At 46.1% G+C, this 24,393-nt stretch overlaps 1 protein-coding gene and 2 long non-coding RNA genes across 7 annotated transcripts in view; 2 read left to right on the top strand and 1 right to left on the bottom strand.

Moving 5' to 3' along the window:
- Nucleotides 1–4,529: 4,529 nt before the first annotated feature.
- Nucleotides 4,530–18,509, top strand: LOC138924072 (uncharacterized). The gene is made up of 5 exons (XR_011438675.1): nucleotides 4,530–4,902; nucleotides 5,525–5,558; nucleotides 5,643–5,714; nucleotides 14,520–14,696; nucleotides 16,875–18,509. It is a non-coding gene; the product is annotated as an uncharacterized lncRNA (long non-coding RNA).
- On the bottom strand, nucleotides 14,692–24,220 carry LOC138924073 (uncharacterized). The gene is made up of 3 exons (XR_011438676.1): nucleotides 24,093–24,220; nucleotides 21,280–22,977; nucleotides 14,692–15,250 (listed from the first exon to the last, which is right to left on the bottom strand). It is a non-coding gene; the product is annotated as an uncharacterized lncRNA (long non-coding RNA).
- Nucleotides 21,214–24,393, top strand: part of AGBL1 (AGBL carboxypeptidase 1) — a 755,364-nt gene continuing 752,184 nt past the window's right edge. For 3 of the 5 annotated variants that reach the window (XM_005602809.4, XM_070266954.1, XM_070266979.1), the window contains exon 1: nucleotides 21,214–21,540. In XM_005602809.4, coding sequence (XP_005602866.2) covers nucleotides 21,490–21,540 — 51 coding nt within the window. In that variant the 5' untranslated portion in view covers nucleotides 21,214–21,489. The remainder of the gene's footprint in view (nucleotides 21,541–24,393) is intronic. The other 2 variants (XM_070266962.1, XM_070266955.1) reach the window with 1 other exon arrangement.

The raw sequence follows: 24,393 nt of genomic DNA, 5'->3' as shown, positions 1-24,393 counted from the left end.
CAAAACAACTCAGAAATTGGAGCCAAGAGTTTACTTTCCCTGCACATGAGGGATTCTTAATTTCTGTTTGTAGCATGGCATTTAATGAGATTTGAGGAAAGCTGCTTTCCCAAGAGAAGCTCCGGCATATGATCCCTTTGGACAGAGACGTTGGCATAGCCAAGAGATGGCATGGGTGAATCTGGGAAGTGGAGCACAGCTCTCTGGCTCCAACGTATATGAATGTACAGCTTTGTAATATGGCTGTAGAAGTCTGTGAATAGATAGCTCACTTAGAGGAGAATGACCAAATACTGCCACTATCCACCCCTTTGACCACAGTGGCAACTTGAGATCTACAGAATGAAGATTAGACTTCTTTACCCAGCCTTTGTGATCTGGCCCCAACTTGCCTACTTGTTCCAGCCTTCCTTCTCCAAAGTATCACCCTACACTGGAGGTTATTGTTACAATTACATAATGCTTCTCTTTCTCCAAACCCCTCCCTCTGTACTTCCTGGAAGTCTCTCACGTGTTTTAGTATTCTCTGTTATTTTCCTCTAGTGAATTCTTTGCCAAGTCCTATGTGTATTGCCTCTATGCCAGGGGGCCCTCCCGTTTCCTCCCTGCCCTACCATCTATCCAAAGAATTTGCACACAGTGTGATTGTTCTCATCAAGACATAGCTCCGAGAACAGAAATGAACAAGGTCAATACGATTTGCTCTTTTGAGAGAGACAGAGTTGGGGGGGCGAGGATAAGTGTGCAGAGAAAGAGAGACACTGTCTTGGCTCCTGAGGGTTTCAAATTTATAGTTCTAGTCATTCATCCATCCATCCTCCCATCCATCAAACAAATGTACTGAATGCTTACTCTGGGCCAGGCCCTATTGTAGGCATTGATAATATAGCAAATGGAAGTGATAACATTTTGCCTTCATGGCTCTTACATTCTAATGGGGTAGTCAATAAATAAACTTGTCAGGTGTTGGTAAGTGTTACGGAGAAGACTTATGCTAAGCAAGGGTGATAACGAGTCTTGGAACAGGTGCTGTTTTATAGAGGGTGGCCAGAGAAAGACTCTCTAGTAGGATATTTGGGCAGAGATCTGAATAAAATAAGGAATCAGGGGATGTGGACCTGTGGGGGGATGGTGTTCCAGGCAGAAGGAGCAGCAAGGGTAAGATCCCCAAGGGGGGTCTGTAGTGGTATTTTGACAGAATGCCAAGGAAGTAGTTGGGGCTGGAGCAGAGTGAGCAGATGGGAGGGTGATGCAAAATGAGGACAGAGGAGACGCAGGGACCAACACCCTGGTTGGCTGTTGCCGGGGCTTAAGCTTTTGCTCTAAGTAGGATGGAGAGATGCCAAAAGAGAGCATAACCTGATTTGATTTAAAGGAATCGCTTGAGCTGTCGTGTGCAGGATGAACTATAGGGGGCAGGAGCAGAGGCAGGGAGCCAGTTAGCGGCCACGGCCATCCTCCAGGCTTTTGGCTAAGGTGGCAGCAGTAGAGGGGGCTAGAGAGAGAGCTGGATTCTGTGTGTTTTGAGGTGGAGAAGACAGATTTGTTAGTGGATTTGAATTAAATGTGGGTAGGAGACAAAGAGTGGAGTCCAGATGAGCAATGGGAAGAATCGAGTTTCATTTTCTGAGATGGAGAAGACTCTGGAGAAATCAGGTTTTCGGGTGTGAATCAGGAGTCTTGCGACGTCCGTGGTGAATGGAGCAGCCTGTCTGAAAGCTAAGTGGAGGTGATGCCAAGGCAGTTGCATGTGTCGGATATGAGTCCTGAGAATCCTTGGTTCTTCTCTTTCACTCACATCCCACATCCGATTCACAGGAAACCTACTTAAACCCTCCAAAGGGGTTTTATTTCCTTCAGACTAAAGGCCAAAGTCCTTACACTGATGTTGGAGGCCCTACGGGATCTGGCCTTCCTTTACCCCCGACCTTATCTCCTATGACTCTCCCTTGCTCACTGCTCTGGACCACACTAGCCTCCTGGGCTGTCCCTGTTGTTGGCTTTTGCATCAGCTGGTCCTCTGCCTGGAATACCCTTTCCCCAGGCATCAGTAGGGTTCACTTCCTCATCTCCTTCAAGATTTTGCTGAAACAGTACCGTCTGGGTGAGGCTTTCCGTCGTCATCGTGTGTAACGTCGTCATCGTGTGTAACATCGTCATCCTGCTAGTCCTCACTCCTATCCATCCTCCTCCTCTGCTGTTCGGTCTCTTTTTCTCCTAACAGGCTACACATTCTACTCTTTTTGTTGTCTGTCTTCTTCCACCAGGACATCAGCTGTAAGAGGGAAGGGATTTTGTTCCTATAGCTCATTGCTGTGTCCCCAGAGCCTGGCACATGGGAGGCCCTCAATAAACGTTTGTTGAGTGAATGAATAAACTTAACCCTCTTCTTGCCTTTGGTGCCTGCAAGATACTGCAATATCTTCACAACAAACTATTTCCCTTTCATTCAAGCTAGGGTTTTTGTTTTTTTTGCAACAGAATGATGTCCATCTTATAAAAACTCCTCCTTCCTCCTCGGGTGTACGTAACACTTTGTAGCTCTGCCAGAGGACCTGGTACATTCTGTATCAAAGGGATTTTGCCGTTTGCCTGTCTTGCCCACAAGAATGTAAATGCACCAAGCTCGGGGTCTCTACTTTATATAAGCCCAGTGCAGTGTCTACGTCATGTGATGAGCACCAATCCTTTATAGAATGAAATAATTTCAAGCTGACTCTATTTCCCTGTCACTCTAAGGGTGAGACAAATTGTGAGAGAAAAACATCTTCCAAACACATTTGCCAAAGGTGACTCACTCAGGTGTGTCCTAGAACCTTTTCACTTTGCCAACAGGAAGCTCACTTTGTTCTTAATGGGGAGAACCTGACAGGATGGGCACTCAGCTACTTGGGGGAGTATTTTGCTAAAACTGGACAAAAACCGGCAATCATACTTATGTGTCAGGAACTGTTTGTTGTAAGGACCTTAAATATATTAACTCGTTTCATCGTCTCAACAACCCTCACAATGGGGGTGGGGATGACTATCATGCTCGTTCTACAGGTGAGGAAACCAAGTCTCAGAGAAGAAAAGCAACTTGTTCAAGGTCAAGGTCACACAGCTCGTTAGGCTCGGAAGTGGGGAGCCAGGATTAAACTCAAGTAGTCTGGTCCCAGAGCCCATCACCCTCTAAGGAAACAAACCCACATAGAGGGGAAAGTATATCATCAAACTGACCTTCCATGAAGGCTGGAATCAGTGCAGTTGGTGACACAGAGAAGTGCGGGGCTAGGAGAAAGGAAGGAAACAGGGGCTGGCCCAATGGTGCAGCGGTTAAGTTCGCACGTTCCACTTTGGCAGCCTGGGGTTCGCCGGTTCAGATCCTGGGTGCAGATGTGGCACTGCTTGGCAAGCCATGCTGTGGCAGGCATCCCACATATAAAGTAGAGGAAGATGGGCACAGATGTTAGCTCAGGGCCAGTCTTCCTCAGCAAAAAAAGAAAGGAAGGAAACAGCCTTGACCTCTGAAGGCCTGGTTCCCCCTCACGTAGAACCAGCCTCTGACCCCTCCAAGCAGAACTTGCCACCTGAAGTGGGGATGACCTGGCCAGTGGGCTGTGTTTTCAGAGTTAGTAGTTGAACCAGTTTTCAACCGTGCCACTCAGACCTGGAGGTTCCTTTAGTTATCCTGCCTCTGACTCCCCTTTCCTGCTGTTTCTTAACCTTCTCAGCCTTTGTACATTGTTTCCTGGATGTCAGCTGGCTTGCCGCTTCCCAGGTGTCCACACCCCAGGCCCAGACCTCACATCCTGGACACCTGGGTATGTACCTTCCTTGTGGGGTCCAGCCTGCCTTCTTCTCCGGTCAGATTCTGGAAGGGCTAGCTTGATTCCTTCTCTTCGACACTCCTTGTTCTTCTTCTGGTCCTCCAAGGTGGTGGTGGGATACCGGCGAGGCAAGACCTTTTTGCACGCAACTGACTAATTAATCTAATTGGTTTTCTGAGCACCCGATATTTCTTCATCACTATGTGAAATGTCGCAGAGAAGAAACCAGAAACGTTAGCCCTGTGTCTTGCCTTTGAGCTGTCACACACTTACTAGGAAGATGAGACTGTGCGGGAAGCAGTTGTTGGATAAGGTGACTGTGTGTAATGAATTACTAAATTGCACCGCAATGCTATCAAGTGCTGGAGGTCAGAAAGTGGACATCAGAGTGGCCTGGAGTAAATCACAGCCTGTCACAGTTGAGGGAGCCCTGGAAAAGCATCCTTGTTTTCCAAAGGGGAAAAGAGAAGTGCAGAGAACTCAAGCCACTCGCTGGAGATAAAACAGCAAAGGGCTGGCAAAGAGGGTGCAGGGCTCTGGTTCTCCCACCCCTGGGCCCAGTGCTCTTCTCAGCTGACAGAGATGCCTTGTTTCCAGAACTTGAGTGCGTCTCCTGGTAACAAGGAGTTGGACAAGCCAGGGGAAGGTTGCAGGAGAAGAGTACACAGTAGAGGGAGCAGTAACAAGGACAAAAATGAGGAGGAGACAAGAGGAAAATCCATCCGGGAGAAAGACAGGAGCCAAGCAAGCCCCTTTTGGTGGAGCCCAGTGGCCTGGAGGCTGCGATGGTGGATCCTGCCCGGCTGGTGAAGTACCGTTGTTAACTAAGCAGGTATCTTCTCTTCTGAGCACGTCCATTTGCCCATCCTGAAAATGCTGACAGCACAGCAGCCCACCTCACAGGATGATGGAGAGATGCTGATGGGCTGTAAAGCTACTGAGGTGCGAAGACACACACAGCAGAGCCATCGCATGGATAATTTCGCGAGGAAGGCAATGGAAGTCCCGTTCCTGGCATCGTTTCATCCTCTCACCTGGAGGACAGGTTTGGAAGCCTTAATAGAAGCTCTCCCGAGGGTTCCTTCTCCTCCAGGTACAGACCTCCTCCCGGGAGCATCTGGGAGCCTGTGGAGCTGGCCACCTCCTCCATGTGCTTCCTGAGGGTATTTACGCACCCCCAGCTGCTCTGGGAAGACCAAATGGGCTAAGCTTGTTTCCCAAATATTTTGGGGAAACATCTGTTTCTTAACAACTTGATTTGATAGGATAATATCGCATTTCATTATGGCTTTTCTGAGAGGCTGGCGTTGATGTCAAAAGCAACAGAATGGGAATTAAGAGAAAAGCGTTCTTGACTCTACCATGGACCAGCTGGGCAACCTGTGGCAAATGACTTAACCTCTCTGGGCCTCAAACAGTTCAGACTAGATTATCTCTAAGGTGCATTTCAATCCTAATATTTTATGAGCCTAAGAAGACAATATTGTCAGAGAAAAAGGGTGCACATTCCAATCAGGTGGGCCCGATTCAGAATTATAGTTCTGAGCTTCATTAGCTGGGTGCCCTTGGGAAAGTTGCTTAATTGCTCTGAGCCTCAGTTTTTTTCATGTATAAAATATAATGAGGGAAATAAAGTGCTTAGAATAATGCCAGATACATATATGTATTAATCACTGTTGGTTCCTGTCTTTGCTTTCTCCTGTGTCTATCTCCAGGAACCTAAGGAAGCCAGCTAACTCTCACGTAAAAGTAAGTCTTCCTGCCTGCCTCTGCCCCTCCCTCCTTTTCTTCCTTTCTTCTGCGTACACTTCCTGAGCATCTCTGTCATTCCAGGTCCTGAGTTGGGCATTGGAGATGCACAGATGGACGTGATCTGGCTCAGGATGCTAAGCATGATACGGTCCGGTATGAGAGCTTGCGGGAAATGACACGACAGAGACAGGGCACACTTTGGAAGATGCATAGGGACACAAAGCTATTCCTCCCCGGGCAAGGCCTCTGGGAATGCCTTGTGCAGGAGATGGAATTTTGGCCGGTTACTGAGGGAATTCGCAAAAGCAGAGGGGACGGAGTATGTGCGCCTGGGCGTGTGTGTGTGCAAGTGGGGGTGGGGACATTTGTGATGCGGCTTTGGGCACAGGACTGGGAGGAATGAACAGGCATGCTTTACTGAGGCCAGAGGCTTTGCAGGAAGAGCCGGGCTGGGGCAGGCTGGGTTCCGACACTACCTTCTCAAGGCCCAGTTATGTTGTGCCTGTTTCCCAGGGAAGGCAACGGGGCTGCATGGGCTCCTGAACCAAACCATGGTGACAGATGAGCCACATCTGGTTTGGAAAATGCCTGTCATTCCCAGCAGGACAATTTAGGGGCCTTCCGAGCTAGTCTCCCGGCTTCCCAGCCTTGCCTCTGTCTGGCCCTGGCCACCCCGCACAGCCTTGAGCTCTTGGAGAGGTGACTGACGGGTGTGTGTCCTGACCAAGGGTCAACGGGCATCGGAACAAACACGTAATCCTACCCAGGCTGAGTGACAGAACCTGAGCCGGCCCTTTCCCTGTGTATGACATCTGAGCCCCTGGCTCCCGCTAAGTAGTAGTAACCTACGGACCCAGGGGATCCGTCTCTCCAGGCCCAGAGGGTTCACTTTCCTCTGGGGGCAGCCCAGGCCTTCCTGACAGTCTGTCCTGCCTCAGGGTTGGGTACTCCGAGCTGTTCTTTTCTCCAGTGGCCCTTAACTCTTTCCTCGACCATTTACACTGGGGCAGCCCCTGTTCTCTGGGGGAAGCATGAAGTGGGAGGGTTCATGGATTTGGCCTTTCCCCTACAAATATGCCTTGTGACCTCCTTGGACACAGAAGAGTCAGTAAAGTCATTGCCTCGAAGCAAACCCCTCTTCTGCTACTTTTCCTCCCAGGGCTTGCCATTTTAAAGCAGGAAAATAATTTCATTTGCTACATAGAAGCATTTCTCCTTCTCTTCTGCCTCCTTCATTGTGATAAAAGGAGATTTTCCTGCAGGATGGAGTGTATTTGCTCCTGTGCTAATCTGCATTTAGAGGTGGTGGCTTTTGTGTTCCCATGTTCCCAAGCAGAAGGTCACCGGGAGGGGCAGGGAGGACCCACAAACACATCACCTGCAGCTGGCAGCCACGCAGAGTCAGAGGTCTCCAGCCCAGCGGTTGGGATTCATACTCTGAAATGAACGGCGGTCCCTCCCAGGGCAGTGGCTCTTATTTTCCTCTGCAATTTCATGCTGCAGAAATTGATAGTTGCTCACAGCTTCCCTGACAGGTACAATTGTCGCCAGAAACAGAATAAAGAGATAATGCAAAATAGCTCCTCTAAGCTGCCTTTAATTGGCTCTTAAAGTCACTTTCCTGAGATGGATTAATCACATCAAGATGCGGTGTGCTGGTGCAGCTCATAAAACCTCTTCTTCTCGATCATTTACCAGGGCAAGGAGCTATTCGGTGCCACCGTCGGTCCTTATGTAAAGTCCTGTTATTAGATTTTACAGGGGCCAGCCGGCGGGACACACGGCACTCAAAGTCCAGTGGACAGGTGTAGCCTAATCCCACAGGCAGGTTTTCTTTCCATCTTAAAGTGCATATTAAGTCCTTTCTGCTTGTGGAAAATGACAAAACCCCAAACCGCCATTGGGCCAGTCCTGGCAGGGGGTCACAGGTGTTATGCAAACTCTTGCCCTGGCTTTGCAGAGCTTACCATGAAAATGCGATTTCTTATTCAAAGCAGCGTCTGTGTGAGTATCCATCTTTGTACCAGCTGCCATTTTAATGTTGAGGGAGCACCCCTTCTGCAAAGTTAGTGAGTTTGAAGAAATCCGTTGACCATGGCAGGTCTTTTAAGTTTTGTTTTAAAGCTCTGTTATGCGGGGGAGAAAACCACGGAGACTCAGCTTCCATGAAGAATTTAAGGCTGAAATCAAATAAAAATGTGCACAAGTTAATCTTAAACACTTAATGGTATGCAAATTTGAGCTCCTATTCATGTAAATCACTGTAATGAAAACCCCTTTCAGCCAGCCTGATCAGATTTTCCAGTTTTTCTCTTCTTGCGTCCTCATTTTCCTGCGTGAGTGATGCGCAGGCATGCCAACGATTTCCCTGGGATTCCTGTGCAGAGCGAGTAGATGCTGGAGGAGCAGGGCTGGGAGAGGGAAGGGACACAGGGACAGACGGGAGACCAGCTGGGACTGACAGTCTGTTCGTGGCCATGGCCGTCTTCTAGGGCTGCAGTTTAATTCTCCGGGCTGTCAACATAATGGTGAAGAGTCCGGGGGGCTGGAGTCAGGCTTGTGGCTGTGTGACAGAGGCCTCTGGCTTCTTGCTGGCTGTCGGCTGGAGGTGCCCACAGTTCCTTGCCACACGGGCTTTTCCAACTTGGCCACTTACTTCATCAAGCCAGCAAGGAGAGTCTCTAGGGCTAGTGCGCTAGCAAAGTGGCGTCATAGAATGTATCGTAGTTGTGGGAGTGACAGCTCATCACTTTTGCCATTTTCTATTGGTTAGAGGCAAGTCCTAGGTCCTGCCCATGCTCAAGGAGAGGGGCTCACACAAAGGCATGGGCACCAGGAGGTGGGGGATGGGGAGCACCTTAGAGTCTGCCTGTCGTGCTCTTCCTTGTGAACTCTGCACTCAAGTGTCGTAAACAGGTTGAAAATGTCAACTTTCAAGTCACTTTGGAAGGACATCTGAAGTAATACCAAGATTACTGAGGATTGGCCCTCTCTACGTTTTGAACATTCCCACCTGTTCAGGTATTTAATAATTCTCTAAAGCGAGCTGACATCTTTTGTTGTTATAAGCTGACACAAGATGTCTTAAATTTCAAATGCTTCTCTGAGCTTCCTCATGACCGAGTCCCAATTGGTCACCGTGGCTACCTTCAGATCATTATCTATGTATGTGAGAAAAGGAGATGGGTTAGTGAAAAGAAAACGTCCCACCGGATGAGGGATGAGGTAAAAACTGAGAAGGAGGACAACGGACTTTGTCATTTCCATGGATCTTGCTCTCTCCTTACAGACAGCCAGACTGTAATGGTGTTTCAGCTCTGAACTAGTACAAGGACAGGTGGCTCAAGGAAAGCGTTGGTTATAGTGTCCCAGGAGGGAAATCCAGAGTCTCTGATATGTTCACAGGGTACTGGGTATCCTAAGATAGCTGTGTCTGAAGTTGCTAATCAATTGTTTAACTGATAAAGAGAACCTCCCATTGTAATGAACTTCTTAGACACCAACATAGAGAGATGAGCGAGAGGATTTGGGGAGGTCCCCTGAAGCTCAAAAGACTTCTTTCATTTCCTAGATGATGCTCCAGATTTTAATTGTCCCTTGGTGAACTGTAAATTCTCGTGGTGCATTGCATCATGCTTTATTAGTCATTCACAGCCTAGTGTGAGTGGGGAAAGAGGGCTATGAATTTGCCATACACTTGATTTCACGTGGAGGTGGAGAAAGCTCACATTTCCAAAGAGGGAGAAGAAATTTAAACATGACAGTGAACTTTACGTATGTCTCTTCCCTGCTTACAAACTTTCATTGGGATCCCATTCCACATGTGGAAAATCAAACTATTTTATTTGGCCTGAGTTTCCTCTACAGCTTCATTGCAAGGGCTCCATCACTTGGACATCAACCCTTCATCATATCAAATATCCCAGACTCTCTTACACAGGTATGCCTTTCGCACACTCCTACATTACCTAGAATGCCCCACTGCTCACTTCAGCTTGGAATTCCTCAGAGGTCAAGTGCTAGGACCGTATTCTTTGGGAAACTTTCCCCAAATTCTCCAGGCAGAAGTTCCTTTCTTCTTGGGGCTCCCATACTGCAGCAGCCATGGTTAAATCACGCTGGAAAAGGTCATGTTCAGGTCTATCTCTTCCACCACCCTAAGAGCTCTTGGAGGGTAGGGGTTGTGTATTTTTCACCTTAACTTCTTTGATGCCATCCAGGGCCCGCCAATAATAACTACTAACATCTGTTGATCATTTATTATACGCTAGACACTGGGCTACACATTTCAAATGCATTACTCATTTAAGTGAAAACAACCCTTTGTGTCACTATCCCTGCTTTAGTGATGGGAAACTGAGGTACAGAGAATTTACGTAACTTGTTAAAAGCCACACAGCTGGAATTGGCAGAACCTGGCTGTGAATCTCAGTTGTCTGAGTCCAGAGATTTCGCTCTTAGCTACCATGCTATGATACTATGCATACTTTCCACTATAGAACTATGATTAATACATGTGTGTAGAGTGAATGACTGAATGAACATGTCGCACGCTGGAGCGTGGCCTCATCCTCATAGCCCCTCCCTCCCCTATCTGGTTTGGCATTTGGTTCCTGTACTCCTGGCTTGCAGTCTTCACAGCCTTCACTGAAGCAAAAGGAAGCATCTGGACTGGTAGCCTTGATGGCTGATATCTCTATTTCGCCCTTGCCCCACTCTGGGCAGCCTGACCTTAGGAGCCCCTGATTCCAGCTTGTTTGTGACCTGATACTTCAGCTTTGGGGCCCAGAAGCCACAAGCCTCTAGGCTGGCCCAACTGATGGACATTCCACACCTGTCAGCACTCCAGGTCTGGCCACTGATGGGACCAGGCTAGGCAAGAGGATGGAGATTATCTTGGCCCTCTCTGAAGAACTTTATCGGGTGTCCATGGCAACAAAGCCCCAAGTAGATGCTGAGCAGGGAGTCGGCCTTCTGCCTCCTAGGGCCAAGGATATGGTGACCTTTGAGCTGCCAATTGCTGACAAGGCTGGGAACACTGGCATATAGCTAGCCCAAAGGTGGGCTCTCTCCTTTTGCCAGAGGCCACTGGAACCCAATATTTTCTGCCAACTAATACACGCCTAGCACTGTGCTGGGGGTTATGGACATAGTGGGCTCCTCTGACCCTTGGAAGACTTAAAGCCTAATGAAAATGTGTCCACATAAACTAATTACTGTAATGTGTATCATCAGTACTATGTTATACTTGCGCGTGCTTTGGAGACATAGAAAAGGGGGTATCTAATTCTGCCAGCAGACAGAGCAGTGTTAGGGTAAGCTGCCAAAAGAAGATATGGTTTAGTGTGAGGTAAAGTAAGTACAACTCCTGCACAGCAGCTGGCACGCAGTAATGTAAGCACGGTCCTTGACAAAGAGTAGGTATCATTAATAGCAGCAATACCAGTAGCATCCCTAGGTCTAGAAGAGTGGGTGAGTGATCTGAAGGCACAGAAATCAGGCAAGGGCTTAGTATTTCTTCTTTAAGAAGAGAAAATGTTATTCCTAAGGAATACATTTAGAAAAACAAGCAGTAAGTTTTCAAGTTGGAAAATTGGGAAGACACTGAGGCTCAGCCTGGGATATTTGGGTAGAGATTCAGTTTGCCACAATTATCTGTGTGCATTGGTAAATGCTTTTCCCCCGAGTTCACTTTCATAATTTGTAAATGAAGAAAAATGAATTACAGGTTATCCAAGTGCCCTTCTAATGGCAGAATCTACAATCTCCACTATATTTCAATCACAGTGTCTTGCAATCAATAAAACGTTACTAGATGTGTCTAGAAACAGAAAAAAAAAAATCCATACTTAAGAGAAAAAGCAGTCAATAGAAAATAACTGAGATTTTGAAATGAGCAGATTAGGACTTTAAAACATCTATTTTAAATATGCTCAAGAACTTAAAGAAAAATATGGTCAAAGTGAATAAACAGATGGGTAAAATCAATAGAAAAATGGAAAGTATAAAAAATAACCCAATGGGTATTATATGGGTAAAAGTTAAAAAATGAAATTGCTTGAAATTGAAAAATGATGACAGGCAAGTCAACTTGGAAAATTAATAGGAACTATACAATCCAAAGAAGAGAGAAACAACGTCTTAAAAAAATGAACACAGCTTCAGGAACCAGTGGTACCATACTGAGTGATCTAACATATATTTAGTTGTAGTCCAAGACGGAGAGTGGAAAGAATGGAGAAGAAACAACATTTGAAAAAATAATGCTGAAAATGTCCAAAATTTGGTGGAAAACACAAAGTTACAAATCCAAGGAGCTCACTGAACTCAAGCAGAATGTATACAAAGGAAGCCACACTTAGGTATTATGTGGTAGGCCTGACAAACATCAGAGAAAGAAAAATTCTTGAAAGCAGGCAAAGAAAAATGACACATCACATATGGGGAACATTGATATATATGATGACAGATTTTTTTTAAAAAAAGAAGAGAGGCAAGAAGACAGGCAGAATGACATCTTTACTATGCTGAAAGAAAAAAGAAAAACTGTCCATCCAGTATCCCAGAATTCTATATTCTTTAAAAATGATGACAAAATGAATACATTTTCCAACCAGTAAAAATTGAGAGCATTTGTTGCCAGTAGATTATAATTTCAAAAATAATGAAGAAATATTTTCAAGCTGAAGGAAAATGATTCCTGAGAGAAAATCATATCTACAGGAAGCAATGACAAGCACTGGGGCTGGTAAGAATGTGGGTAAAAAGAAAAGACTATATTTTTCTTCTCATAATTTCTCTAATAGACATGTGATTGTCTTAACCAAAATTAATATTGTGTGGGGTTTATAACAAACACAGAGTACTAAATATGACAACAATATCAAAAGGCTAGGCAGGTGAGGCAGATGGAGATATTCTGTTGTCTGGTTATTATATTTTACATGAAGTAGTACTATATAAACTCCAGCTAGACTGTGATAAGTCAAGGATGCACAATGTAATCCTTTGAGTAAGTACTAAAATATCATGCATAGAGTTAGAGCTGAAAAGTCAATAGCAGAATTAAAATGGAATATCAAAAAATATGTAATTAACACCAAAAAAGGCAGGAAAAGAAGAGGAGAGGAACTAAAAACAGATGGGACAAATAGAAAAACAATGGCATAATGTAAAGCCAACTATATCAATAATTACATTAAATCTAAATAAATTGAACACTTCAATTAAAAGGCAGAGATTGTCAGACTGGATAACTAAGCAAGACCCAATTATATTCTTTGTACAAGAAATGGCTTTAAATATAACATACGGATAGATTGACAGTAAAGGATGAAAAAAGATATACCATCTAAACTATAGCATAATAAACCTGGAATGACTATATTAATATCAGGAAAAACAGATTTTAAGACAAAGAATATTTCCAAAGATAAAGAGTGACATTTCAGTATGATAAAAGGGTCGTTCATCAGGAGAACATAGCAATCATAAATGTGTATTTGTCTAATAACAGAGCTTAAAAATACACGAAGCTCCAACTAACAGAACTAAAGGGAAAGATAGACAAATCCATAATCATGGGATATAGAAGATCTGAACAAGACTGTCAACCACCTTCACCTAACTGACATTTATGTTATGCTACACCCAGTATCTTCAGAATATACCTTCTTTATATATATATATAGAATTTTCTTCAAGATAGACTTTATGCTGGGTCAAAACTTGTCAATAAATTTGAAAGACTGAAATCTTACAATCTTTTAGAATACATTCTCTGTCCATAGTGGAATTCACAAGGAATTAAATTTATAATAATAGGAACTCTGGTGAAGTCTCAATATTTGTATGTTAAAAAATATATGTCTAGGGGCTGGCCCAGTGGCATAGAGGTTAAGTTCATGCACTCCACTTTGGTGGCCTGGGGTTTGCTGGTTCGGATCCCAGGTGCAGACCTATACCCCACTCATCAAGCCATTCTGTGGGAGGTGTTCCACATATAAAGTAGAGGAAGATGGGCATGGATGTTAACTCAGGACGAATCTTCCTCAGCACAAAAAAGGAGGATTTGATGGCAGATGTTAGCTCAGGGCTAATCTTCTTCTTCTTCAAAAAAGGAAAGAAAAGAAAAACACATGTCTAAATAACCCATATGTCAAATATTAGAAAATATTTTGAACTGAATGATAATGAACACACACATGGAAATTTGTAAGATGCTGCTAAAGCAGTACATAGAGGGAGATTTATAGCTTTATATGCTTATACTAGAAAAGAAGAAAGACTTAAAGTCAATGATCTGAGTTTTTATCTTAAGAAGCTGGAAAAACATAAGCAATCTAAATCCAAAGCAAGTAGAATGAAGGACATCATAAAGAGCAGAAATTAATGAAGTAAAAAAGTAGATAAACAATAAAGATTATTACAGAGTCAATTGCTCTTCTAACATTCTCTGATAAAAACAATTCAGTTGAGCTAATATGTATTTGCTACTGGGATCAGTGATTCCTTTTTGGTAATAACAACCCTTTGGGGTTTCTGGAATAACTTAAGAAAAGTCTGTCTGACAAAACTTAAGAGAGATTTTAAAAAAACTCATTCTTTTCTAACAGAAAACACAATCTATACAGAAACAAGTAAAGGGGTCCTTGAGCCTGACTAAAAAGATTATGTTGTAAAGCAAGGCTTATGTGGATCTGAGGAAACCCCTTGGGAAAACACAGCATTATGCAATCTCCTTCCTGTGTTAGCTCATCTTAATTATAATCCTTATCGCTCCATGCTAGATGGCAAAGGTGTGGGGACTTGGATGGTGATGTTATGTGGTTGGGGTGGGGGAAGGGTGAGAAAGATTAAGACAAAGAGGATAAATCAGCTGCCACTGAAACCCCTCCTCACTATTCTAGGAAGCCCTAGCCTCCTTGTTTGACTTTTGCATCCTGTCACTCTCCATAGGTCCTGAAGGATCTGGGTTTTGCTCCACATCAACCAGGAGGGATGGAAGAACATTCTAAGACAGCACAAGAGAACCAGTTACCACCTGGATGCCATGTTTAATAGATCAGGATTCATAGCTAAGAAAAGGCAGATCATGAGCTGTCTCAACCTTGGACACATATGATAAAGACTCTGGTAATTAAGTTGGGGGAGTGGTGGTCAAGAATGCTCTCCAATGTCAAAGGAAACCATCTTATTTTTATTGAGCCCTGAATTTATGCCAGAAACAATGCCACTGTAGCATCCAGCAAGGATGGTTGTTCACCTGTTCTGTCTACTCTGGGCTGCAGAATCTAATGGCCACATATGAAGTGGTCCAGACATGACAATTTTTGGATAGTTCTTTGAGTGTTTATGTGTCAGTGAAAAATGGCCACATTCACTTTCATTTGAGAATAACGTACAGTTTTTAAGACATAGCTATAGAAAACACTGTATAGAGAATAGAGTCCTGAGTTAGTGCTTGCTGAAAGGGCAAAGCACCCAATGTTGATCAAGCCATGTCTCCTGTAGGTTTGGTTTGCCTTGGGCTCCTGTCCATGGTAGGTGGTGTTGAGGCTCTCTGTCCTGCCAACCAGAACGATGCTGAGCTCATCTGCATCTGCTTTGCTTTGTCTGGTCTCTCAGCTCAGGCAGCTGCAGGCTTTCTCTCAGGGGCCTTGTGGTTACAGGAGTTCATTTCAGAGATGCTTTGGAAAGATGAGGACACAAAACAGTTTTCCTCATTGGGCCGAAATATGGATGTCAAGTCAATTCCTCTACCAACTACCCTCTAATTCAGCGGAAGTCCAGGGCTTAATAATTTCTCATCCATTCAGCACCTTACATTAGCCACTTGCTCATTTAATCCTCCCACCAATTATTTGAGGTAGGTATTATTGAATCAGTAACAATCGCAATAATCATCGTAATAATATCAATAACAACTGCATACATTGAGTGCTTCCTAGATGGCAAGCACTGGGCTGAGAACATTGTGTTACTCCAATTAATCCTCCCAGCAACCCTATGAGGTAGGCATTATCATCCCCTACTTAACAGATGAGAAACCTGAGGCACAGAAAGTTTAGGTAACTTTCCCCAAGTCGCATAGTTAATAGGCAAAGGAGCAAAAGTTTGATCCCTGGTGTTCCGTGTTTAGAGTGAAGAGAGGCTTGTCGGAAGGGCTGGTCCCAGGTACAATGGTGGAGGAGGTCTCTGTTCGCTGGCCTCCTCTTCTGCCTGAGCATTGGTGAGCATCTAAGTAGCTCCTTGTCTTTCTAGGCCAGCGTCTTTCTAAGACTCCTCGGGGCTGTGCTTCCAACCTGGCTGCAGGGCGTGCCCTCCGGCCACCTACACTCTCCTCTACTCTCAAGAAGCAATCTGCATTTGTCATCCATGAATGTAAATCTCTTGGGAATTTCCCTTCCAGGGGATTTGGCCCCTGTAGCCTCTCTTCTCATTGGAGAGCACGGGCCATGCGGCTGACGGATCCAGGATTAAACACCCGTGCAACTTCTGCGCATAATTCGACCTCAGTTTCCTCATCCCGAAATGGGAATAATGTCTGCCTCAGCGGGCTAGTACAAGAGTTAAATTAGACAACGTGCACGAACCAGCAGCTCTTGTACCCAGATTTCCTTTCCTTCTACTCCTCTGCTCCCCAACTTAGGAATTTCATGAACTAGGAGAAGGCAAAGGAAATCTTTTGAGGGACAAGGGGGCAGTCTATCAACTCTGATATCGTATTGTCAAGGATCCTTGTTCTGATGGGCAGAAGGTCATGGAGCATGTGTGTGTCTGTGTGTGCATGCGCCAGTGTGTATGCACATGTGTGTGCTGGAGATGAGGCAGGGAAAAAAAGAGGAAAGTCAAAATGAAGAAAACCAGAGCAGGAAATGGAAAGATTCAAGATAGGAACATTATATGTAAATTGCCATTATAGGTAGACTGGTCACGTGTGTGTACTCCGGTAAATCTTTATACTAATCATTTATACTTAAAATGTATCTGAGAAAAAGGGGTGTTAGCTATTATGAGTGAGATTTGATCTCACTGTCAGATTAGGGAAAAGATTATCTGAGCTAAGTTTTAGATAGGAAGCGTGGAGCAATGCGATCCTTTCATAATTTTTGCTATTAACCTCCGTCACTCTGGATTTTACTGTGCCTGGGCACCATGTGTACTATTTAACTTTGACTCATTTTTAAACTTTAAACTTTGTCATAAGAATTAATACCAGAGAAAACACGGTTTTATTATGCTAATTGGGTATTTTTTTCAAATATAGGTTGAAATATAACCTGTCTTTTGAAATTTAAACTGTTTATCCAGGTTCCACCAAAATCCATCTCCTGTGCTACCGGGGAGACACACTCTAGAGAGCCAGTTAAGAAGGAGGCTTAGTTCCACCTTTGCCATCTCCTGGCTGTGTGACCTGGGGCCAGTGAGCACCTTGTCTTTCTCTTCACCTCATCAAGTTGCCGACATACAGCCTGTCAAAGGCACCCAGTCCTGGAATTGCCCTCTGGAACTTTCTGGCCAAATAGTCTTCCAGTCCTTGCTGGGCAGGGAAATAGTCCTGTGCGGTGGCTGAACGAGCTCAGGACACTCCTGCACTTGTCCCAAATCGGGCTCCTTACAGCAAGTCCTCTGCTCCTGGTTCTTGCCTTCAGAACTCATCCATCCTTTACATCCTTTCATGCCGTGGTGATAGCTGCCATGTACCTCTAGAGGCTGAGCAGCATTGAGCAGGCCTGGGGTCTCCTTTGTGGCAGTTATGGCACTTTTATTAGTGCTGTCCATGATAATAATACCATAGCTCTCACCGATGGGCACTTCCTCTGTGCCAGGCACTCCGCTGAGCCCCTGCACAGCTGGGACCTTAGTTCAGCCTCACTGCTATCCTGGTTACTGATACAATGTTTGTCTCCCTTCTAAAGGCGATAACATTAGACTGAAAAGACACTTTGAGATGTGAATCCTGCTGACAAGTCATATTGGTGTCAGCTCTGGCTAAACGTCAAGTCTTTTCCATATTCGACACTGTTTAGCCAATTTTTGCACAGTTGGTGTTGAGGACCCAGGGAAAGGGGCTTCCACTTGCCTCTGTTATATTTCATCCTGTAGGCTCTGGTCCAGCACTCAAGGCTGCTGAAATCTTTTTGGATTCCAACTGTGTCTTCTGACATATTTCTGTCTTTCTCAACTGGGTGTCATCAGAAAATCTGATAAGCATGCAGCCTTTGCTGTCATCCAAGTCATTGAAAAAAATGCTAAATAGGAAAGAGCCAGGGGACTGAATTCTCTGGATGCTGTTAGAAAACTCCCCCTACATCAGTGTCAATTTATTCATTAGCACACTTCGAGTACTGGCGTTCTACTAGTGATTGAGTCTTCCTAATTGTACAGGCCGGCACTTATTTCTGCATCTTACCCATAAGATGTTATGAGAGTCTTGAGCCTGAGATGATGGAGATGAGAGGGCAGGTGTGCAGTAAAAGATTAGCCTTTCCTGAAGGAAGATCTGGCACCTGCCCAGCTCCTAGGAGCTAATTTCTAAGTCCTTGAAATGTCCTTCCTGATAAGAGTGTCTTTGTTTACCTGGGTGTTTGGGCCATGCTAGATAGTCTATGCAAACAATGTGATTTAGGAGGGACTCTGGGCCACGTGGTCTCAGCTTGGCCTCTGGATGGGTTGGAGACTAAGATCAGCCATGTCTACGTGAGCAACCCCCAATAAACTCCCTGGACAGCAAGGCTCGAGCGGGCTTCCCTGGTTGGTAATACTCTGTGATGTTGTAATACATTGTTGCTTGGAGAAATAAACACTGTCTGCATGACTCCCCTGGGAGAGGACAACCCAAAGCTATGCCCGGTCTCTCTCGGCCCCTGCCCTCCGTGTCTCTTCCCTTTGCTGATTTTTATCTGTATCCTTCCACGGTAATAAACCATAACTGTGAGTATCATGGCTTTTCTGAGTTCTGTAAGTCTTTCTAGGGAATTATTGGAATCTCCCGACCATATGACATGTGTGTTTTTTTGAAGCCAGAGGACTAAGCTCTATCTGGGCTTCTGCTTGGATCTGTGGGGTGGTTTCTTTAAATGTCTCCTTCGAAAGGTAGAAAGTGAAGCAAGTAGGAGGTCTTTCTGTTCCACACAGAGCAGCTCCCTCCCTGGTCTGCCCTGGGCCTGACCTGCCCCTGTTGGCTGCCCCATGTGGTTTAACGAGCACTCCTTTCCATCTACTGGGTAAGATATGGTATCGCCCAAGCTTGGGTCTCAGCTCCTGTGTTTTAGGAAAATCCCTGCTAAAATTCAAATACTAATGGGGAAGCACACTCACTCTAACCTACTATCACCCATTCCTCCTTCAGCCTAAATTAATCAGCCCACGAACGGAACTGGACTCTCATAAGAGTCTCATCTCCAGGAGAGGGAGGTTTGGATGAAGATGCCCCTAAGCCTGAGAGTGAAGAAGGTTCTGCAGGGGTAGGGGCAGGGAGCAGGATTGGTGGGGTCCTTGCTGGGCAAGGTTGAGGTGTAAGTGTTGGGGGAGCAAAGGATGAGTGTGCTGAAGGAGTGATGGAGAGCTGGAAACAAACTAGAGGCGAGACCTAATTTTGCTTGAATGAGGATGCAAACCAGCACGTTATTCCTTGGCTGGCAACCGTGTGTATCCACGTGGTCAAGTGGGTGGTGACTCTTCAGAAGGTGGAGCTTTGTCAGGGGTGATGGGGAAGCGGAGCCAGGCTGAGCGTGCGATGCAGGTGCATCGCCAGAGAAAGAGGGAGCCCACTTCTTGCTTTGTTTTGCATGGGGCTTACTGAGACAAGGCTCATGGCGCTGCAGGAGGAAGGGTGTCATTATGTAGAAGAGAAAGATCCCTTTACGCATAGCGTTTTTAACCTCATTCTGTCCTATGCAGTCCCAGCGAGCTGAACCAAGACCCCCTTTCAAATGGGGGCTATTTTACTTGAATGAGGTCATAAAGGAGTGTGACAGCAATGCCTTTAGGTGTGTCCTCAGAGGTCATTTTTATGAAATCTCACTGCGGGGGTGGTTTTTCTTTAAACCGTTCTTTAAGTGTATGTTGGGAGGGAGGTCTTGTTTTCTCTTTCTTCTCCCTGTTTTCTTTATCCTGCAGTCAAGGAGCACAGAGTAATCGGCCTTAAGACAATCGTGTGGGACTGTTCAGTCCTCCCCCAGCTCCTGTACTGTAGAAGATCATAGAATGTGTCCCGGAAAATTTCCACCCCTCGTAGAAGGTGGAAATCCTTAGGGACCTTTATTTCTTCCATCCTGTCGTCAGAGGTCGTAGAAGTGTGAAGAAACAAGAGGGCTCCCCAGTTCCTGTGAGATGTTCTAGTCAGTTCCCAACGTGGGAAGTCTTCCCATTTAAAGCTGTTAAGAGTGGAAGTTTCTGGAGAGCGAGAACCATGTGAATTTGTCCTTGAATTTGGGGCTTGGCATCTGGCACTGAGGAGGGAATGACTGAGACACTGCCTAACTCCTGACTCGGGACTTTGGAACATTGAGGCCAAGTAGGATCAGGAAATACAACCTCTCTTTCCTCAGTCACTGCAATGTGTTTGGGCAGCTGCCAACTGCCCGCTTTGATGCTCACAAAAGCTCCCCACACGCTGCACGGGGTGTTGGCCGAGAGCCGAGGCCCTCCCGACTAGCTGTGCTCTCTGTCGGTCACGAACCTCAATGAGCTCACTCTCCAATTTCACACGCTAAAGTTGTGTGAAGCTTTGAGACTTGCTAGATCCTGGCTATAGGGTCAAAAATTGTCAGGCATCGAACACACAGGCTGTTTCTGGCAATGGGATCGATATGGTCGAAATTGGGGCTTCCCAAACTTTAATCCTCTAGTGATTTTGTTACCCAGCTATGAATCCCCTGGGATCTTGTGAAAATGCAGATTCTGATTCAAGAGCTCTGGGTGGGCCCTAACAAACTTCCAGGTGATGCCCCCAAGCAAGCTGAGAAGCCAGCATCTGAAGGACTACGAGACGCTTAGGCGCTGACACGGGGAGGAGGATTAGATGGCTAGTTAGCCACCAAGTCTTCTCACACATTCCAAGCAGAAGATGTAGAAAGAGATCCTGGATGCTACATTGGTCTGGAGGAAATGGGGCCAGGGCAGCCTCTCAGGCCTCCATTACTTTGATCAATGTGTTTATAGCAGCAAGAGGCAGGATGTGTAACGGTGACCGCCTGTGCTTCGGTGCCAGCTTGCCCGTTTCGACCTGTCTTTATGGTTTAACATCTCTGTGCCTCAGTTTTCTCATTTGTAAAACTGAGGTGGGGTGGGGTGGGGTGGGAATAATGGTACCACCTCCACAGGGTTATTGTGAAAGCTGGCAGATTATATAAGGGACCTGGTCTGTAGAAAATGTCCAGCACAGTTATTTTCCTTCTCAGCCAGAGCTCCAGTCTCTAAGCCTGGGACCTCAGGGGGCCCTGGGCTTCTGTGCCCTGCATGGCCACGGTTGTGCAAGCGTTCTTGGGTCTCCTGTTACCCGGGAGCCGGCAACAGACCAAAATAAAGAAGGGGGGGACAAGCGGGGAGGGCCGAGCGAGCCTCTGCAGGGAGTCTGACCAGGTCAGCTGGGAATGCCTGTCAGCCATCCAGGGTGGCTCCTGCGTGGGCCTGGAGGTGGGTGAGTGACTCACGCTGGTGCCCTCTCCACCCCCGCGCCCAAATGCTCAGCCCTCCCCAGGCCGGGACTCACCTAATCCCCACAGTGGGAGTCGGGGGGCATCCGCGCCTGTGCAGAGGTCTAGGGTTGCACCGCAGTGGCTTCACACTCAGCAGCATGTGCAGCTGAGGCCTCCGTGCAGCAGGCTCCCGCGAGGCGAGCGGTGAGGTCAACTTGGCAGCCGCTGCCTCTCCAGCCCCGGTCTGGCCGCAGGCAGCCGGTTCCCCAGGACGCGAGGAGGGGATGGCCGAACAAGAAGCCAGTGGGCTGCAGGTCCTGCTGCGCACGCTTCAGGTAGGAAGAGGTAGAGAGGTGCTGAAGCTGGCGGGCTGGGTCTTTGTGGGCCAGGCCTGCCTTGGAGCTGTGCTCCCGCAGTCCCCTCTGGCACCAGTGGCCCTGTTTGCTGACCAGCAATAGCATAGGAGTCAGGAGCAGCTCTCACCTTGAGGCTGACCTGAGTGATGCTATGGTGTTTAAATATTAAACACGACGATGTTGATGAGTGCTCTGCTGAAATGATTGAACCTGGTGGGATTAGAGGCTCAGACTATAAGATCCAGGCTTGCTAGAGATGGGAAGGATGGCAAATGAAGAGCTGCTAAAGCTTTCCCTGAACAAGGCAGGTGACCTGCGGGGAGGACCAGAACTGCCCACGAGGAAAGGAATAGCAGGGGAGAGGACTCCTCTGGGCTTCTCCTACTGAATGGGCATGTTACTGGGTTCCCAAAGAGTGGTCTGCATCAGAATTGCCCAGGACACCTGCTAATACTGCATCTTTCCAGATCTGGCCAGAAGGAAGCAGAACCATCAGGGGAAGGGGCCTCCCTCCTGGGTGGTTCTGTTCACTCCTAATTTTGAGAATTCTTGTTCTCGAGCTGTGGCTTGCAAACTTGTCTGCAGACTAGGATCACCTGGAGAGTGTTAAAAAAAAATACTGCCACCTGGGACCCACCTGCCAAAATTCAAATTTGATTGGTCTGGGGAGCAACTTGGGTGAGGGAATTGTGAAAACTTCCCAGGTGGTCTCAACGTGCAGGTAAGGCCAAGACCACTGCTCTATAAATGTGGGTAGGTGCTTGCACTTAACTGGATGCTGAGAATGCCAGAGCCGAAAGGGGCTCGAGAGCTCTTCTACTCTAGGATTTTAAACCTGAAGTTGGTGGATGGGTGTCCCAGGAGGATGGGCTTCAGGGAGTCCATGACCCCACCCCATGATTTAGAATGGAAACGTTTTGCACTTATCTTCATTTTCCCCTGCTGTGCAAAACTATCTTAGTTTTCCTCTGATTTTTGGAAGCTCTGTACCCCTAAAAAGTTTAAGAACCAGTAAGTCCAACCTTCCAGTGTACAGACAAGGTCACTGAGTCTTAGAAGTGGGAAATGCTTCCCCAAGGTCACGTAACTACTTAATAGGGGTACTGGAACAAGGACAGAGGACTTTCAATATCCCGTTGACTTAGTGTCTTCTCTCTCATTCTATCCGATGCATAAAAGGCAAGATTGAATCCCGGTTAGGAGTGTGGGCGGTGGGAATGGACCTCAAAATACATTTGCAAAATAAGTCTAAGAATGTTTTATCTGGCTAGATTTGTTTGATTTGACAATCAGGTGTAACAAGCCAACATTCTTAGCGTCCTTCTAATCTCTGAACAGTTGTATGGAAACCTCGATGAGCTGTGATTCAAACCGCCGAAAGCTTCTAATAAGCAGAATTCTCCTTGTGCTAGCTGTCTAGGAAAAGAGGAAAATAACATGTTGGTATTGGGGGTTCAGTAAAAATGAATTTCCTGCAGTTGGCCTGGAAGTCACTTCAGGTTGAACTCAATCTCCTATATTCCCACCAATGGGGATTTATAATTGATATTTAGAATGATGGCTGCAGGGCACTTCAAGATTCTTAATCATCAAAGAAAGCCTTAATTATGTTCAATATACCCTACTTAGTTCTCAATTAACCAGAACATTAAAATAACCGGAACATGCTTCCCCTGCGTGTTCTAGATGATCAGAATCTGGCTGTAGAATTAACTTGGCTTCCTGGCCTAGCCCTGAGTCAGCCCCCAAAAAGTGCCTCCATGAGTCCTGTTTCTGTCTTGAAAGTGGAAGTCACAACACAGACATACTTTAAAAAAAGGGAACCAGAGCACATGGTCTGTGGACTCTTTCATGGGGGGACTCCCGGTCCCCATGGATGTAAATCAGGCGAGCCCACAGAGTTTCTGAGGAGGGGTTAGCTGAAACGCTTTCACCTGGATTCCAAAGGTCGAACAAGCCAGTCCCTCTTTCCGTGCGCACAAAAGTGATAGAAGGCTTTGTACCGCCTCTCAAACCTCAGACCACAAATGTCTGAACAGGATGTGAGCTGAGGTATGAATCCCCCTTTTGAGTCTTTTGGGAGCTCCCCAGAACATTGCCAAGGGAAGGGAGAAACAGAACAGAGGACCAGAAAAAGCAAGCTCAAGGATGACAAATGTCCCCAGGATATGATAGAAGAAACCCCCGTCCCGGAGCATCACCACATCTGCCTCTGTGGGGCACAAGGACGAAATAAACCAGGGCATTAAAAAATATCAGTTTTCTGCCTCTTACCTTTTCCTGTGCAAATGGGAAAGGGGTAAGTGATTTTTTCCTACCTCAAATTAAACACAGCCTTATCTCTGGCCTGAAAGTGTGAGAGTCAGATTTCTACCCAGACGTTTTCCAAGTCCCTTACTTTTATCCCTTACCTTGGATTTGATGCAGAAAATCAGATTGACTCTTGAGGGCCTGGGTGAAGGGGGAGGCAGCCCACAGCACAGGTGTGAGACACAGCAAGGACTGGATCCGACCCCATTTCTGGCACTTACCAGCTGTATATCCTTAGGCAGTTCCCTCGACCTCTCTGAGCCTCCTTTTGTAGATCTGTACAAGAGGGACAATAAAAACACGTTCCTCACCCCTTTGTGGGAGGACTAAGAGAATCCATTTGAAAAGCACTTGTAAACTATAAATGGCTGTTCAAACGACTGTGGTTTTTATGATGTCCCCAGTTGAGGACACAGTGGAGAGGCTGGGAACACTTGCTTACACTTTTCATCAACCTGCCCTGCTTTTTCCTGGGTGGACTCCAGTATACTTGGAAGAGAAGGAAGGTGTCCTTCTCCTGTC

Source organism: Equus caballus, chromosome 1, assembly GCF_041296265.1.
Source record: "Equus caballus isolate H_3958 breed thoroughbred chromosome 1, TB-T2T, whole genome shotgun sequence".
NCBI classification, from domain to species: Eukaryota; Metazoa; Chordata; class Mammalia; order Perissodactyla; family Equidae; genus Equus; species Equus caballus.
Note: the sequence above shows the minus strand (reverse complement) of the source record. Positions and strands in the feature narration are given on the sequence as shown.